Below are 19691 nucleotides of genomic sequence, written 5' to 3'. Positions count from 1 at the left end.
AGAATCCGTGATGATCCACGGATAGATAGAAGATACTTCAATTTACGGATTGAAGTCTTTGCAACCTAGTAAGTAACTCAAAATATATCGTGAATAAATATGTTAGTTGGAGTGTCTCCGACGGCAGCAGCAACATACGAAGGACGAAAGGCAATCGAGTGCTGCCTTGAAGTGAGCAGCAGAGGGATTATATTTCTTGAGTGCGAATTACTCACCGTAAGCTTGCTTACGGGCATGTCTTCTTTCTTTCTATTGGAGTTGATAAAATACCAGAAAAGCTTCGGGTTTTTAAGAGATCTCCCAGAAAACGCTTCGTATACTGCTTATACGGGAACCTATTGTACAAACATTACACGTTGCTCGTCCGGTTAAGCTCTCATCTTGCAAATGGACAGCGTACTCTTCAGATACGCCGGAAAGTAAATGATACCAATCGTTTGAGTGCTCTGAACCGTCTATTGGCCCATATTGGTTTCTGTGCTGCCCTCCGCTCCGATACGCAATGATACGAGTTATGGTATCGGTAAACCTTGCAACGGAGGCATCCTCGACAGTCTCCGGAAATTCCCAGTTAACTTGAACTGCGAAGTTAGCTCTCCGGAAATTGAGGCAACTCAGGTCTGCATATCTTCAAACTCAGTTGGTGATGGTAGATTGATGCCTCCAGTGCTGGATGATTGGTGTCAAGAGGGATCGATGTCCTCGGTTTCCTGTAAAGCCCTGGATTGATCTGCGTTAGTTCATGGAAACGGATGCCATAGTGTAAGGCCGGGGAAGTAGCAGAAAGACGTGAGCAACCAATAGAAGGAAGAGCGTTCTACGGAATGTTCCATACTAAACCAGACTGAATGTAGTCACCGAACGCAAAGACGTCATCCTGTGCTTCAATGAGGGATCAATATGCTTCTCGGTATAGACGAAGTCAGCTCTCTTATCGGGTCGTATATGAATAACGCCCACACTAGCGTTGGCAGAAAACATATCATCTTCGGCAGAAAAAATGCTTTTTCGTGTGCTGAAGGGTGAAATGAACAAGTAAGAGCACGTTCTTCAAAATCCTTAAAATGTTTGTATGTACGGGAGTAGACATCTCTTTCTTTCAGCCCGAACGTCAGTTTTGTACCCAAAAAAAATCCAAACGAAGTCAAGCGGGGATCGAACCAAGGCCGGCTGGAATGCAAGACCGTTTTACACGCCACACGTTACACGTTACGAACACGCCACCCACATAGCCACTGCTGTTGCATAAATCTTATCTATCTCTTTTCCCATTTGCTGCTCTCCGCAAATGGAGACCGAATGATGACGTAAATTTTCATCTATCATTTATCGCTCTGCACTTGGCTGTGCAGCGGTTTTCGCTATAGTAGAACGGGACGACATATGTGGTTCAAATTTGTATGCAGGCATCTAAAGTGGTGTGCGATGTTTGATACAGCTTAGATATTGAATCTACAGGCTTTGCAGGCTTTTTCCCTCGCTTTGTATAGTCATGTAAAAAACACGAATTATGTTAGGTTATATATTCGTGAGAGGTTACTTGCATGACACATTGTGTATCATTCAATATTGACAGATATCTAAACACTGGTGGTATTATTTCTCCTCATTATGAAATGAAGTTGGAAAGTGTTTTCTAAGAGTAAAAAGGAGGTCATAAACGAGAATCTACATTTTAGGTCTGGGCCGTGTATGTGGCAAAGTATGTGAAAAGGTTTAATACGTGATTATTTGCAATGTGTATCTGGTTTCGTTTGCTCATATTGCTCTTATATTGCTATGGCTTATATATTATACAAATGTCAATACAGTATGGGAGAGTAATTTTGACCCAAAGCTGTTCGAGAATGTCACACACCGGAGTGGGACCAATAAAACGCTGGATGAGATGGTTTTCAAACCACAATCTTCACGTGGATTACGTTCATTACGGTAATCGGGGAATGTACCCCCAAACAGTTGTGGGAAAAAATGCGGTCGTCTAGGCCTCCGTACATCCGCACACAGAAGACTTCGATTCTAGTATGCGTTCCCCGAACGTTCTCATAGTAAATCAGTCGCAGGTTTAAGTCACCAGAGGAGACATATCGGGAGACTCCTCTTCTAGGCTGAACAGGTCCTCACCCGGATAGATTTACTGATGTCAGCTGAGAGGCTCATCTGAGATGGGCGGTAACTACCAACCATAGTTCCATCATACACGAGTCCCGGTGATCGAGGGTTGTTGCATCCAGAGATGACGTGTAAATATCCCGCGTTGACGTGAGGTCATTCTGCGAGATCGTGATTATCGTCAGGATGCGGCGGGTCGTAGCTGGGAGTAGGGGACATTTTAGGGCACAAATAATTGCTAACACGATGACACTTGCTTGACGAGGCACGATGGAAGCTTTTTTCTCCGATCCCAAACACAGAACGACTGCTGATTACTGGTTGAAAAGACTCCACTCCACTCCACTGTTGCGTTCCTGTATCTGCTCTGAAGATACGGTGCATGGCCATGGTGGAGAAGACCGTTAGTCAGGGAATTTATTTTGAAGCCCATTAGTAGTTCCGGTGACATATCTGCGTACCTGAGTCCGGTACGAAGAAGTACTATGAGGTTGTTGGTTATTGAATCTGCTGGAATCAGGAAAATTACGAAGAGCTTGAAGAAAACTGAGTACTTGACAACAAGATCAAGATGACTGCAGATCCCCGAGATCTCCCGACTGGGAGGGCTTGACTGCAATGAGCGGATAAGGGACTGCTATGATGCTTGTGGCAAACTTGCATATGCGTACGATTCAAAGATTCCATCTCCAAACTCAGTCACAGATCTCAGAATGCGATTGGCGCGGCTGATTCGAGGGACCCCAGGAAGCAGGAAGCTAATATGACAAACAGCGCGTCCTGGTAAAGAAGGCTCTACAACGTTTGCAAATCCTTGCAACGAATAATAGATCGAGGTAGCGGTGATTACCCGAGTATTAAGTTTCCATCTGTACAACTGGTTCTCTTCCCGATGGTTGTGGCTCCACTGGAAGGTTTAGTTTATCCACAATATCGAATTGTTAGGAGCGGAAGTTTTCCCAACGGCTTTGTCGGCCAAACTGTTAACAGCTTAGCCAAGCTTGACGATATCATCCTTCTGCCAATGAAAATAGTCATATCGATTTTTCATACGGGACTCCCTGCGAAATGTTGATTTGCACGATATAACTCTACTACTCTATGCAAAATATTAGCTCATTCGGACTTCATTTACTATTGTCGCAGATTTCAAAATTTAAGTTTTCTGAAAATCGAAAAATCGCCTAAGAGGTAATAAAGGAAATCGGGGTTCTTAAAAAAAAATTGTTGATGCCAAATGTCTTTGATTTGCAAACGTCGAGATTTACTATTTTCTCGAAAAAAAATTTCGTCAAAATTCAACTTTTCAGACGGAGAGACGAGATATTCGAGATTACAGTAAATCTCGACATTTCATGCAATTCTAAGACAAATGTCTTAGGCATCAAAATTTTTTTTTGAGAACCCCGATTTCCTTTACTCCCCCTTGGGTGGTTTTCGACAATTTTTTTCCGATGACAGTAGATCTCGACGTTTCATGCAATTTGAAGACATTTGGAATCAACAATTTTTTTTCGAAAACCCCGAGATCGACGTTTCATGCAATTTTAAGACATTTGGAATCAACAATTTTTTTTCGAAAACCCCGGTTTCCTTCACTCCCCCCGCTAGGGTCATTTTTAGGTTTTCTACAAACTCAAACTTTGACGACTGTGCGACACTAGTAAATGAAGTCCGATAGAGCTGATATTTTGCATAGGGTAGTTTTTCGTGAGAATCAACATTTTTAATTAAGTTTCCTTTGAACATTCGAAGGTCACTTTTTTATCATACATCCATCCGTTGGCACTCAACGACTATAAATAAAAATCCTGAAGATTAAGGACAAGTGGGAGTTTCCCACGCCTGGATACGGCCCCCTGGATACGGTCCCCAAACCGTCACCGACGCGGCGCTCTGGAACCGCGGGATGGTTATGTGGGACGCGGGGATGCTGCCCGTCGGCGCCCGCAGTCGATCATTTTGGACCTTGATGGCTGCTGACGTCCTTGCCGAACGCGTCCTCCCGGATCTCGTACGGTCCTTGGCTGTGCCCGTTTCCCGGTACCGACGGATGGTGACATAGATGAAATTTCCCTTCACCCCGTGACCTCTCGCAAACAGCTTTACAACGACGTCGCGGTACTCCGTCATCATGCGCGTCAGTTAGCCTATAGGGCGCTTGCAGCGTGCATATGTATTAGTGATCTGTTGGGCAGGCGAAAGAGATCGCTGCATAGGATTTATATGGATCGACAAGATTGAGCTTTGTTTAAATAATTATTTTAGCGGAATAGTTATAGAAATTACGCGCTACACTATATTTATAAGTTGCGAATATATGTCTCTTCACATAAAAATATTTATTAAAAAATATTGACGCTAAAGTCAAAGCAATATACACGGAGAAAAATAGAAATTTCTGTTATGGCTATGAACCTTATCAATGGAAGCAGATTGATTATTCAAAAAGTTTTACAGAAACAATGCAAATTGCACATTGCGATTGTATAGCCGGATTAGGTGAAGTGTGCTCCCATTTAGGCTTTGTGCTTTTTGCCCTGAAATGCTGGTCTCGTGAAGAAGTAAACTATAATGAATATTCGTGTGCAGATATCCTTAATCGGCGGTTAGTTTCGCCAAAAAAGCATGTTGAAATTAAGAACATATTCAGCCAGAAAGATCAACCAACTCTTAGAAATGATTTCCGGGTACTTGAATGCTCTGTGGAGAAGTGAAATATGGTTATAAGAAAATTGATCGGAAACGAAGAATATCCATCAATTGGCTAATTCATGAAAAATACAAGGAAGCATTCAAGCGTGAGCTCGAGCCTCTGTGTCTTGAATCTAGGTCCGAACATGCTGATAATCCTTCCCTGTTATTTTTTCGATTCAAATCTAGTGGGAAAGTCGCTTAATGAACATCGCGAAATAGGTGCTAGTAAGTTAAGCAATATGCGTCACAATAAAGCTCTTGTTCGGTAAATAGCTTGCCTAACTGTTTCTCAAAGTTCATATTAGTTCTATGGAATATTTCGCGCTAATAGAGAGATTCCAACTATATTTAAATCATCTACAAGAACGTCGATTGATAATGAATCCGCTTCTGCTGCCTAGAAGCAACGAAGCAAATTAAGGACTGAAAGTTTTCAAGAAGAACCTATGAATAGAAATCTTATCAACTATCAACGGGAGTTTTCATATCCCGGATTAGGCAAACAAAAACATTTTACCAGTTTTGGGTTTAATAACTATACCAATACCGCGATGTGAGCTGATAATAAACAAATTACTTCTTAAGGGAGTATAAATATTTCCATTTAAATTGAGATAATTTACAACAGCCGATGCCGCTCGTCCTTAAACAAGCGTCACCAGCTTACGATACGCTTTAACCGACAGCGCCAGCCTCCGATCTGCGCCAGTTTGCGGCAAAGTCCATCTCTATTAAACACGCTTTTTCGAATTATTCTTCTTTTATCATCATTAACAGCGCCGAACACGGTGTCGTTCATTATCATCGTAATCAACATCTTCATGAACGAAATGCGAACGGCGAAAGTATCGCATCTCAAGATGAGAACGAGATTGAAACTCAAAACCTACTAAAGACCACAAATTACCAGCCCCTCATGAGTCTAAATAGGCCTTCATTTGCATAAGGTCATCTGCAAGTATGAAATCTGCGCGGCATCGAATAAACAGATTCCGGCAGATCGTTATCATTTCCCAACAAGATTAAGAAGCAATATCAAATGGAACCGCGAAAACGAACAGCTTCAAGTGTTTTTCCACACTTTGATGTATCTTTTTCACATTTCACGATGCCAGCTACCGATTTTTCACGGCTCGCTGCAATCTGAGGCATGGGAGAACAATGAAACGCGAATAAAATCGTTGTAAATTGGATGAATCGCGCGTCGCTCGCGGCTACGTGACGCGTGTTTTGTATTTATGAAGTTCAACGCAAGAATCAGCGATCAGTCTTACTCACACCCTTCTTTACTGATTGTTGTTTTGTTTTGAACAACGTGTAAATTTTATTTTATACATTAACCGTGCAACCAGTTTAATGAAAGTAATTGTTCTGTTGATATTTGAGAGATATGCAAATAAATAATTATTAAGAGAAATATTTGCTAAACAATACTATGTCGACTACACATAAATCTTGACAATCTGTTAACCATCTTTCGAGTCAAATGCAGGCAACACTTCTGTGTTTTTTCTCTTGAAAGAATTACATTTTATCGAAATCAGAACATGTTTATCTCTTGTTCCGTTGTAAATTACGCTTCAGGATATTCAGCAAAAACGATCATTTATATGCTTTTTGTGAAAGCATTATCGCGATGGTTGCGCGCATAAGTGCTACTTTCAGTGTAACTGGTACAATTTATTTCTTTCGTTTGCTGCTTAAAATAACGATGATTTTCACGCCTTCTGCTGCTCGTGCGATCAAATTATCACTTACGATTTTCGCATCAAGTCGGTATTGCAGACCACGATCAGTGCAAGATGAGAATCTTTTTTTTTATAGCAGTGTTTATGAACAACTGCATTAGCGCTTTTGGAATTAATCAATGCTACTGCTACTCACCTCGTTATTTCCCACTATAAAATCACACCTTTAACATTTAAACAACTATTCCATCAACATCGATAGCTTGCTGTTCGCCTAGCTCCGATCAGTTCGGACAACATGGATACTGAAGCCAAGCAGTCCCGTTTACTTTGAAAAACGTCGGCAAATTTAGAATGAATTCCTTTATTTTGAATATACAGTGATATACGAGTAAAATGTACCCATTGCGTTCGGAACCGGTTTGGGTGAATCGATTATGTTTAACTACATAGGCACATTCTTGCGTTATCTGATATTGTACAAAATAAAATTGGAATTAAAATCTACTGAGGCAAATTATTCAGTGCAATCGAGCGGCGACCCGATAGTAATCATACACTGCGAAGAAACAAGAGATTACACATGAGAGCATCCTGCCGGACAGTCAAGAGAAAAACGTTTTGCATTAACCGCATATTGGCTCTATCAGTTAAATAAGTAGCCGATATATTAGGTAGATAGAATAATGTTACCCATGAGAAGAAAAAAAAACTTGATTATATCGTAGAAGGGAGGAGAATGAGTTAAACTCCCTGCAAACCGTACGAACGAGAAGAAAATATTACAACATGTACGATAAAAACGGATTAATAATAAGCAACAAATATGATATCAGCTAATGTCAATCGTAAGTTGCTGTTGTTGTTGTCTGTTTATGACGCAGAGAACTTTAGTTTACAGCTGAAACTCGGCCAGAAAATAATCCGATGCACCGTAGTTACTTGTACAGTTTTCAGTATCAGTGCAATACAGTCGGTGCCCACTCATTCGACTTAGATTGATAAATTGTAGCCTCTACATGGTGGCGATTGATGCAGCACGTAATAATGACGGGAATCGTTGACATTAATTAATATCTGGCGCCTTCCCTAATGAGTGGCTTGATAAATGGTGTTTTGTACAGGGTTATCCCCGCGCGGTGGTTATTTGAAAATATCCCTGTATTCTGTATTGGCGAATATTTTATATTCTACAAGCAACGACAATAGTGTTGTTTCGTACTCCACGAGAATGAAAGTGAAAAGTTTAGAAGTCTGAATTTTATTATTTTAATTTCCATTCCTCACCATCCCAACCACAAAAAGGATAACCCTGTAGGAGACTTCAACGGAGTTTATTCGTTGAATCATTGTTCGCATTGGCGATGACATCGCAATCTTGTGAGACGAAACAAAATATAGAATTACTGGATCCGATATTGAACAATTTGCACGCTAGACGTTTTACAATTCTCTCTAGACACTTTTTATCTAGTCATGTGATATAACTTATGCCTTGAAAGCCGCGGAATTGAGTTATTTTTTGAATCGGTACACAACAATTAAAAAAATATTCGTAAAACAGAGAGCAAGATTTCTTTTCAAGTACATACCGCTCTCCTTCGTAATTTTCATGATATGGGGTCATTTGAAAAGTGTCTACAGTTTTTGACGTAGGGTTATGTCTATTGGGAGCATATTGGGATGAAAAAACGGTCGCATCGCGAAAATCGTCAAATTTGAAACGCTCATTGCTCAGTCATTCCCTGATGTATTTGCGAGATTTTTGCATTGATCGTTTTGGGCACTCCATAACAGTTTATTGCAATAAAGAAAATTATATATTTTATGATACCAATTGTCGAACAATTGAAAATTTCAAGCACTATCTAAACGAAAATACCGCGCTCTGATTGGTCGATTGGTACAATCAATCTCATTCTCAATCTCTCTCATTACTCATTCAATACGAATACGCACAATGAAATATGCGTTTGTGATAGATATTCTGCAGATGTGGCTCACACATATCACATGTTTCTGAAGGTTGAGAGATTAGTTTAAGTTGTTGTTTTTTTTGTTGCTGGAAGTTTGAAACTCGAAGAGTTCATTCGCCTTTGGTGTATGTTTACTAAATTTACCTTTTTCAGCCTCTATAATTCATCATCATCAAAAAAACTGACAAAAACCGACCATGTACAATTTGTTTATTGGCACAAAAAAAAAGATCTGTGAGTTTTGATTTTTTTATTCTCGAAAATCTTCCAAGGGGGGAGTAAAGGAAATTTGGAAAATCGATTTTTTTTTATGCCAAATGACTTAAAAATGCATGAAACGACGAGATCTGGTGTTATCTCGAAAAAAAAATTTTGGTCGGAAATCGACCTTTTGGGACTTTGTCTGAGAGGCAATGAAGGTACAGAAAAAAATAATTATCGAATTTAAAAAACCGACCATGTACAATTTTTTCATTGGCACAAAAAATGACCTGTGCAAAGTTTCAGCTCGATCGGACATGATTTAGGGGCGCCTCAAAGCACTCAAAGTTTTGATTTTTTAGTCTCTCAGGCTAAGTGCCAAAAGTCGATTTTCGGTCAAATTTTGTTTTCGAGATAACACCAGATCTCGACGTTTTATGTATTTTTAAGACATTTTTCGAGCAAATGTTTTTCGAGCATTACGGACGGATTTTGGTCGTCATGGACGGCCTACAGAGCACACAATCGCTAATGTAGTGCGTAAATTCGAACAAACTGGATCCGTAGCGGATATTGTGAAACCTGTGCATCATCGTAATGTGCGTTCGGCCGAAAATATTGCTGCTGTTGCTGCCAGTATGGAGGATGACCCGAATGTTTCGATTCCACGGCGTGCTCAGCAATTGGGCTTGTCAAACACATCATTGTGACGAATTTTGCATTTGGACTTGCACCTACATCCATATAAAGTCCAACTGGTACAAAAATTAGAGCGTGGTGACCATGGAATACGTCGGGCATACGTCGATTGGGTGAACGAACAACAGCAGCAAAATGCTGAATTTTTGCATCAAATTTTCTTCAGCGATGAGGCACATTTCGAGCTCGGTGGCTATGTGAACACCCAAAATTTCCGTATATGGGGCTCAGAAAATCCACACGTGATTGTTGAGAGGCCATTGCATCCGCCAAAAGTCACTGTTTGGTGCGCATTATGGTCTGGTGGAGTCATCGGGCGGTATTTCTTTGAAAATGAAGGCGGTGAGACGGTAACTGTGAATGGTGAGTGCTATGGCCGCATGTTAACCGATTTTTGTTTTGCCACAAATTGAAGATATGGATACGGATGACATGTGGTTTCAGCAGGATGGCGCCTCGTGCCACGTGTTATGCGAAAGACCGTGTCTATGCCAACTCTCCGCAAACTCTTGAACATTTGAAAGACAACATTCGTGAAGTTATGACCGAGATACCGCCCCATATGTGCCGAAAAGTAATCGAAAATTACCTGTTCCGGATCAAGGTGTGCGAGGAAGCCCTAGGTGGACATTTGGATGATGTTGTATTTCACACATAATGGCATAAACCAAACTTTAATTTGAAATAAAAGTTTCATCGAAATTCGAATTCTAAGTGTGTTTTATTTCAATTTACTTTCGGAATTTAAAGTTTTGAAACCCTGTATATTGAGTTGGGGAAAAAGAAATGTCGTATATTGTCAATATATGGCAACACTTAAACATATCTTGTGTTGTACTTATCGCATCGGGTCATACTATACGGTTATTTAAAGACAATCTGTGCTACAAATATCGTTTTTACAGTGTTGTGATTGTCCTTTTCAGTCTCAAGTTATAGCGCGTCAAAGATGGAGTCCACCAAGCAAGAAATTCGCCATACTTTACGTTTTTACTACCTGCGAGGTAAAACTGCAACGAAGGCGGCCGAAAAAGTTCGTGTAGTTTATGGACCCGATACTGCAACGATTCGCAAAGCACACCGTTGGTTTGATCGATTTCGTTCTGGTGTAGTGGCTGTCGAAGATACACCCCGTACTGGTAGGCCAATCGTCGTGGAAACCGATAAAATCGTTGGAATCATCCAAGTAGACCGGCAGGTGAGCACTCGCTCAATGATCAGGAACTGGGTATAGAACATAAAATCGTTTGGAACCATTTGCAGAAGATTGGATTCCAAAAAAAGTTGGATGTATGGGTGCCACACGAGTTGACGCAAAAAATCTTTTAGACCGAATCAACGCCTGCTGAAACGGAACGAACTCGACCCATTTTTGAAGAATATGGTGACTGGTGATGAAAAGTGGATCACGTACGACAACCTAAAGCGAAAAAAGTCGTGGTCGAAGCGCGGTGAGCCGGCCCAAACCATCGCCAAGCCCGGATTGACGGCCAGGAAGGTTTTGCTGTATGTTTGGTGGGATTGGAAGGGAATCATCCACTATGAGCTGCTCAACTATGGCCAGACCCTCAACTCGGTTCTCTACTGTGAGCAGCTTGACCGTTTGAAGCAGGCGATTGACCAGAAGCGGCCAGAAATGATCAATAGGAATGGTGTTGTTTTCCACCAGGACAACGCTCGGCCTCAAACATCTTCGATTATCCGCCAGAAACTACGGGAGCTCGGATGGGATGTCCTATTGCACCCACCGTATAGTCCGGACCTGGCTCCAAGTGATTATCATCTCTTACAGTCCATGCAAAACGCTCTTGGTGATACTAAGTTTGCCTCAAAAGAGGCTTGTGAAAACTGGCTGTCTGAGTTTTTTTTTGCAAATAAGGAGGGGGGGTATTATAAGGATAATGAAGTTGCCTTCTAAATGGCACAGAACACTTGCACACTATGCCCATAATAATACATCAAATCTAAGATAACAAGATCAGACTTTAGAAAATTTCAACAGCTTCTGATGAAGCCACGAGATATCCGAGTCGGTCTTGAATCTGTAGAAACAGCGGGCTACTCAACTAGGCGAGGGCAGAATAATATCTTTTAGGACCATCTGCTGAATCTGAATACTACTGTTACTACTACTAACTACTACGAATAGCGACTTTCAAATTCAGTACATAAATCAATACAGATTTTCTGAGAAAAATCTAAGATGAAAAGATTTTACTATGGCAACCCTGGTTACAATATGCGATTTAATGCTAGATACGTATTTTTTTGTAAATTCTGAATTTATTTGTATACCGACTGGAAATAAACAAAGGGAACATAGCGCAACGTTCAAACTTTGTCAGTCCACGGTTTATCTTATTTAACATTTAAATGTATCATAGATGAGGCATGCATAACAGATGAGTACATGGTGTGTGGCAAGAGACAATGGCAAACTTCGAGAGTCTAATTTTTGTTATTGCTGATTACGTAGATTCCTCGTCTTCAGATAGTGGATTCATTATTTTTTTCGAAGCGCGAATATGTATTACTAGTAGTAGGCTGTAGTGAATACTAATTTCCAAGTTTCCAAGATCAACACGGCTGTCTTTGATGTGTATAAATACGTGAAACAAGCACATTTCTGATTGGGGATCAGACATAAATGAGTCATCATGTCATCTCGGCGATAAAAGCGGAACTAATTTCGCTACTGCCTAAGTGTCATTCTCAACGTCTGTGGAGTCTAGGACTAGATAATGTGAGAATTATATAGTATTTTTATAGCGATCATTCGTTTGTTACTAAATTAAACAGCAACACGGACACCATATACAGATCCATTCCGACTCTTTAAAGTTGAAACAAAAAAAAACCATAAGTGTATTAATGATATACAACTCATTTCAATTATTATGGTAACAGTAAATAAATCATATGATAATGCACCATATGGCTTTATAATAAGTTAGACTCTAGATTTCCATTACGCTTCGGAATGGTTCCGAGGGAAACCCTTCATGCATATGCAAATGTAATCAAAGCCGATGAGCCATAGCGCTGACATGACGGTCGTCTCGAGCTGAACTCTGCTAGTAATACCGCAATGTCAACGTCACAATATGTATATATGACGGCCTATGCGAGTGACCAGAGAGCGACACGAAACCCAAGTCACGTACATTTGGTGCGTTGTTAAAAAACAGATTCTCTTTGCGACGGTGGCTTGCCGACATTGACGGCTTTACCCCATGTGTTGGCGATGATACTATATGTTTGTAACACACACAATATCTCTATCCTAGTTTTGAACATCATTAGTTTAATCATAAACGTATGTAAACAGATCTACCAGAAGTGCATTGTGTGTTTTGATTCACATATAATTACATTTTTCTGTTAAGACACAACACACAACGGGTTTATGTAAGACATGTGTCAACTTTGCTAAAAATATACTACTGCAATAACAGAAAATTATTTTTAGTAATAAATTTTCGTAACAGTAATACGCAAAAGTTGATTATGTTTGTATTTCTCGATTCGTAAATGAATAACAAAGCATTATAGTGGTATGTTCAACATTACTTCGATTGTAGAAAAATCATTTTTACTATGTTTGAGGTTATAGCTATTTTTCGCATGGATAAGCGGTCCGCGTTTTGTTAGTGTTAGGTGGCGTAATAATATAGAAACCCCATCAAAACTCACCATCAGGAGGCACAAAATCTTGGCATAGACGGTAAGCTGTGGTAACCTGCAAAAGAATTAAAAAAGAAGTGGTTAATTCAAGTTGAACAACTGAAGACTTTTCCTACGTTCCCTGCTTCAGTGGCATGTGGTTAATTTGCACGTACCACAAATGTGCACTCTCTGCAACATGGTGCGTCGACATTTAAGGTACGAAGAAATAGCTGTAGTAAAATCTTGGTTGGCTTTTCACAAAACCAGCAACCGCAATAAACAATTTTATAAATGATGGTGAAAGATGTAGTACAAGCACTAGGCATGGAAATATAACCCAATCTTGAATAAATCCAGCAACAAGAACAGCTCTCCGCACACATTCATCCATTTGAGGACTAACAATTAGTGCACTTGCATTCGCCACCTTTTTTCTCTCAACACGATGTTGTACTTTTTATTGAACAGATTCAGCGAACTTTAGTTCGATCTTCTCAATCTTTAACAAATTTAACGTGCAGTCGACCGTGTAAGCTAGATATGTTAACTAGAGCAGGAAAACTGAAACCACAAATAAATCAGAAGTGAACCTTTGGCCCTGCACGATAAACTGGTAAAATCGTTATATTCGCGATCTCTCAAAGATACAGGTGGAGTATTTTGCTGTGCATAGCAATAGAAGATTGCAGCGTTTCATTTGGCTAATTGACCACTACTGCGGGAATTAACCTCTGATGTTACGAAAGGAAAGCTTGCAAGTGCATGGCTGTGCAATACAGATTTTGAACGCTTGGTACTAGATGCTGTTACTGTTGCGTGATTTCTTTTACGTATGTTCATTCGGCATTGTGTTTTCTAACCCACACAACGTTTTGTTATCTCCTATTCTACGGAGATTCAATTTAATTTGAATGCCTAGATGATTCGTTTCGTTTTCGCCACCAAATTTTCAGAAATTTTCCCATACATTGTTCTGCTCATTTCTGTGCTTACCAACCTATGCCGTCAATAACGAGCAAAAAAAATGTAGCGATTATGATATAAACAACGGAGGACAATCGAGAAGAGAATTTTTGCGACTTATACTCTGGCCTTGCAAAAGTATTACGCTATCACTAGAGTATAAATAGTATACTTCGCTATGGCAAATTTTCTCAATTACGATTCAGCAGCTATTCAGCTTGCAACCAGACGACGGTGGCGATGAGGGTATGGCTTTTTTCGAGGCCGAGAGCTTAGTTTTCTCAAATGGTCTTTTTCAAAGCTAGATGAGAATGAACTTTCAGGTTTAAAGCTACAATAAAGATTGGTAAATTTTCAGTCTCATTGAACACTCAAAGCAGTGAACATAATTTTCTCGGTCTGTTTCTCATCATAATGAGGGCTTTCCTTCCTCTCAAGCAAGTATTTCACTCGCTCGCCTCAGGTTTTCATTTTCGCGTCAAATCAAAACCATTTTCAAGTAAGCGTCTAACACATTCTGCAGCAAACAATGAGACTAAGGCATGAATAGCGCATCTTCTTGACTTTTATCGGTATTTGGTATTTCACAAGTTGGGTTGTCATGATTTATCACTCATATTTAAAAAAATATTTATCGGTGAAGGCAAACTAGGGAAAACCGAGAGTTGATTTCGAATTTTGTTTCGCTCCCAAACAATTTCTAACGTTATACCAAGCGAATTGAATCGAACAAATTCGTAGTCCTGCGGCAGAAATGTGATCGTTTCTTGAACACAACCCTTCAATTTATTGAGTTTTCTGAAATATGTAAGAGCTCGGTTGAGATGATGTATATAGTGTTGAAGGATATAATAACTATTTTCTTTTATATAACTGACTTATATAACTGACTGTTAATCTATCATATAAAATACATATTTAATACAGAAAAAATATTTTTTCATTCACAATTTTCATATTGAAAGTTTGTTCGTTTTTTTTTTCTATACGTGAAACAACGAGAATACCGACAGAAGAAAAACGTAAATCCATTGTGACAACATGTTGTATTGAAACTATTATGAATAATATCTTTTAGCGCCTGACCTATCTTTAAATCAGGCGCTAAATCTGACGTACGTAATTATCGTGGAATTGCCATTATCTCTTGCATTCCTAAACTATTCGAAGCAATAGTCAACGAAAAAGTCTTCCAACAAGTAAAGAATAGAATTACGTGTATGCAACATGGCTTCTTCAAAGGCCGTTCAACTGCAACTAATCTGTTGGCTTTTGTGACTTTTATTTTGAATGCAATGGAAAATGGCAAACACGTAGAAACTCTTTACACTGACTTCAGTAAAGCGTTTGACCGCATCGACATTCCATTACTACTCTTCAAATTGCAGAAAATAGGAATGAAACAAAGACTCCTAAACTGGCTCAATTCTTATCTAACAAACCGTGAACAAATTGTTCATTTTCAAAATTCTCTTTCAAATCCAGTAAAAGTCACATCGGGAGTCCCACAAGGCTCTCATCTTGGTCCTCTTCTTTTCATTCTGTACGTTAATGACATCTCCTTCGTTCTCAAGCGTATCAATGTACTTGTGTATGCCGACGACATGAAGCTTTTCGCGGAAATTGGAAATGAAAACGACATCGAAGCATTTCGAAACGAAATACATGTATTCCATACTTGGTGTGATAAAAATCTACTAACACTGAATGTGAAAAAGTGCAACTCTATAACATTTAGCAGAAAAAAACATGTACCAAATATTGTAATATGTCTTGGAAATCAAAATGTAGAAAAATGTGAAATAGTTAGAGATCTAGGCGTCGTCCTGGACTGTAAACTCACATTCATAGAACACTACAACTCTGTAATACATAAGGCGAATAGTGTGTTAAGTTTTGTCAAACGCTTCTCACATAACTTCCAGGACCCATACACAATAAAGCTTTTATATATTACATATGTAAGGCCTATTCTGGAATACTGTAACATCGTTTGGAACCCGTATATGGTCGTACATGAAGAACGCATTGAGTCAGTCCAGAAACAGTTTCTTCTATTTGCACTTCGTAAACTCAACTGGACCTCATTTCCACTTCCTTCATATGAAGCACGTTGCATGCTCATAAACATCCAAACACTAAAAGAACGCCGTGAATTTGCAATGCTTTCTTTTGTTAATGACCTAATTTCGCAACGAGTACAGTCAGCTGAATTACTAGAAAAACTAAATTTCTATGTACCTGGGCGTCAACTAAGAACGCGAAATTTGTTTCTAACCAAAACATCCAGAACAAATTATGCAAATAACGCCCCTATCAATCGCATGATGCGTATATACAATCAGCACTGCGAAATAATTGACACAACAATGAATAAAAAACAGCTAAAAAGAAACATGTACCGCAAAAATAATATTTAACCTAAGAAAACATTGTAACATTATTGTATAAGTGTGTAGTCTACATTTGTTTGACGAAATGAATAAATAAATAAATAAAAAATAAATAAATAAATAATAATCGAAATTAGCGAAGGTGACCATGCGGTCCATAACGCTATCATCAAGCGATTTGACACACATAACACATTGAAGAATCTACCCGATTGTAACGAAAAAACCTGGCTGATTTGGACCAAAATTTTCACAGATAATTTGAATGAAAATAGTGCTAAAAGTTGTGGAACTTCAATGGTTCAATCAATGCTAATATAGGGAGCAAAAATCAGGCAAGTTCGGTGAAACCCCGTACCCGTGAAATTTACAATGGAATTTTGAGCAAACGCAAAAGGGGAACCATCATGGGTGATGCTTAACCTACTAAACCTACGTTAAGCTGGATTACAAACCTTTTCCGAGGGCACAATTCTACACTGTATAGTAAGGAACAGAAGCCCCGAATGCGGTGAAGTCAATTTTTTGTGAAAAGTTCAGTATAAAATTATGTTCCATACGAATTGAAAGCGACTGTTGTCGAACAGCGATTTTGCATGTCCGAAATTTTGCTTGAACGACAAAAAAGGAAATGCCCCTTCCGACTACCATATGTTTCGATCGATGCAGAACGCTTTGAGTGGATAGAGGATATCAAAAATTAGCTGGATTCATTCTTGGCTTCAAAAGATGAACGCTTCTTTCGCGACGGAATCCGTAAATTGCTAGAAAGATGAAGCAAGGAGTGACTAGCGATGGCCAATACTTTGAACAATGTATTGATTCATTTTAAAATTCGAATGAATGGTTTTTCATGCAAAAAAAACCAAACGACACACCCAATAGTGAAACGAGGAACGAGTTTGGGATTTGAGAATGTTCCTGTTGTGACTATTGCTCGCGCCGCTCAGCATTAAGTGTGATGAAATGCGTTTATTAAATAGAATGAGTTAGTTAGTTTTTTTAGAGAGGTTTCAATCAATTCGAAAAAACCTGGATCGATTGGGCATAATTGTTGACCTTGGATTACGTCTTCGGGAACATATTGGGAGTACAAATTGAAAAACGAGAATCGATTGCATCGTGAAAAACGTCCAATTTCAAACCCTTATTGCTTAGTCATTTCATGATGGATTGATGAGATTTTTGCATCAAACGATTTTGGCACTCCATTACAATTTCTAAAATTGAATAAAATAGTATATATCATGTAACTAACTATCGAATAATTGAAAAATCTCAACCCCTATCCGAACGGAAGTACCCAGTTCTGATTGGTCGAAATTGACGACACAAGCGGCGGCTCTTGTACTTACAATTATTGCTCAGCAATTTCTTGATGGATTTATGAGATTTTCGCCTTAATCGATTTAGGCGCTCCATAATAAATCATTACAATTAATAAAATAATATATTATATGAAACCAACTATCAAACAATATAAAAATGTCAAGCAATGGAAATTGATCCATTTGCAAAAGCAATCTTCGCACTAACATCCAGTGCATTTGCACTAGAAATACGAAATTAGAATACGAGACTGTATAATGAAAAATAAAATATGAGTTTCATGTGTGATTTTCTATTGATATGCGTCGCACATGTCACGTGTTTCTGAAAACCTAGAATTCAGATTCTTGTGGTCGACCCTTTCGACCGCTCCGGAATAACGAGAGCATGTCTGACTAACTGACTTGTTGAATTATAGAGAAGAACATTTGCGACTGAAAAAAGCTACCGCCGCCAAAAAGTGAACAACTGCTACGTCTAACTAAAACATCACATCACGCAGTAGAGTTCGCACAACACGAGTAATCAAATCCAGTCCTTTTCAGGACTACTAATATTGCTTTGAAACGAAAGAGTCGTCTTTTTATAAAATTAAAACTAAGATAAAAAATACTCTTCACTTTTATATTTTCTTTCACCAGGTGCAACTGACAGGGAACCGTCATATCACGGCTAGAGATTTCTAAAGTTTTCATTTAATTGATTATGGATTAATCGTTGGGGTATTTTACAATAACAGATTCAATCGAGTAATTGTTTTTATGTACTTTCCATCATAGAAGCTTGAAACTACCAAGTTCATTCGCCTTTATTTAGTATGTAAATATTGTGTGTTATTGGGAATACATAGTGTGGTCATCAGCTCATTCCATGTAACATATATTTATTGGGTTGGGGAAAAAGAAATGTCGTATATTGCCGGGTCATACTATACGGCTATTTAAAGACGACAATCTGTGCTACAAGTGTCGTTTTGACAGTGTTGTGATTGTCCTTTTCAGTCTCAAGTTATAGCGCGTCAAAGATAGAGTCCACCAAGCAAGAAATATTTTACCATATTTTACGTTTTTACTACCTGCGAGGTAAAACTGCAACGAAGGCGACCGAAAAAATTCGTGTAGTTTATGGACCCGATACTGTAACGATTCGCACAGCACAGCGTTGGTTTGATCGATTTCGTTCTGGTGTAGTGGCTGTCGAAGATACACCCCGTACTGGTAGGCCAATCGTTGTGGAAACCGATAAAATCGTTGAAATCATCCAAGTAGACCGGCATGTGAGCACTCGCTCGATTGGCCAAGAACTGGGTATAGACCATAAAACCGTTTGGAACCATTTGCAGAAGATTGGATTCCAAAAAAAGTTGGATGTATGGGTGCCACACGAGTTTTTTTTTATCCCATTTGTTTATTTCAGACTCATTAGCATTTTAGCTGTAACAGAGCCGAATTTTAATCGTGTACATGTCACATATTTATTATATATATAATTAGCACATTACACAGTTGCCATTTTTCGGCGTTATAGTATTCCTTCTATACATATAGTACATTACATTTCACAGTAGCCATTTAGGCGTAAGAGTATTCGTTCTGTTCTTCTTCTTCTTCTTCAATGGCACTAACGTTCCTAGAGGAACTTCGCCGTCTCAACGTAGTATTACTTGCGTCATTTTTATTAGTACTTAGTTGAGATTTCTATGCCAAATAACACGCCTTGAATGCATTCTGAGTGGCAAGCTCTAGAATACGCGTGATCACAGTGCAAGTCGGAGGAAATTTCTTTGACGAAAAATTCCCCCGACCAGAACGGGAATCGAACCCGAACACCCGGCATGTTAGTTATGACGCTAACCACTCGGCCACGGGAGCACCGTTCTGTTCGTTCCGTTCGCACCGTTCGTTCTGTTCTTCCATTGTCCAATTAGACCGGACAGCGGAGACAGTTGATATGATCATTGTTGAGTT

General features: G+C 39.2%; 1 protein-coding gene across 1 annotated transcript in view; it reads right to left on the bottom strand.

Annotated features, from left to right (window-relative positions):
• LOC129767256 (uncharacterized) overlaps positions 1-19691 on the bottom strand; it is a 111010-nt gene that overhangs the window by 73698 nt on the left and 17621 nt on the right. The window contains exon 2 of the mRNA XM_055767956.1: positions 13067-13112. Coding sequence (XP_055623931.1) covers positions 13067-13112 — 46 coding nt within the window. The remainder of the gene's footprint in view (positions 1-13066; positions 13113-19691) is intronic.

The sequence above is a fragment of the Toxorhynchites rutilus genome, chromosome 2 (assembly GCF_029784135.1).
Source record: "Toxorhynchites rutilus septentrionalis strain SRP chromosome 2, ASM2978413v1, whole genome shotgun sequence".
Taxonomy (NCBI): Eukaryota; Metazoa; Arthropoda; class Insecta; order Diptera; family Culicidae; genus Toxorhynchites; species Toxorhynchites rutilus.
This window is presented reverse-complemented; position numbering and strand designations above follow the sequence as displayed.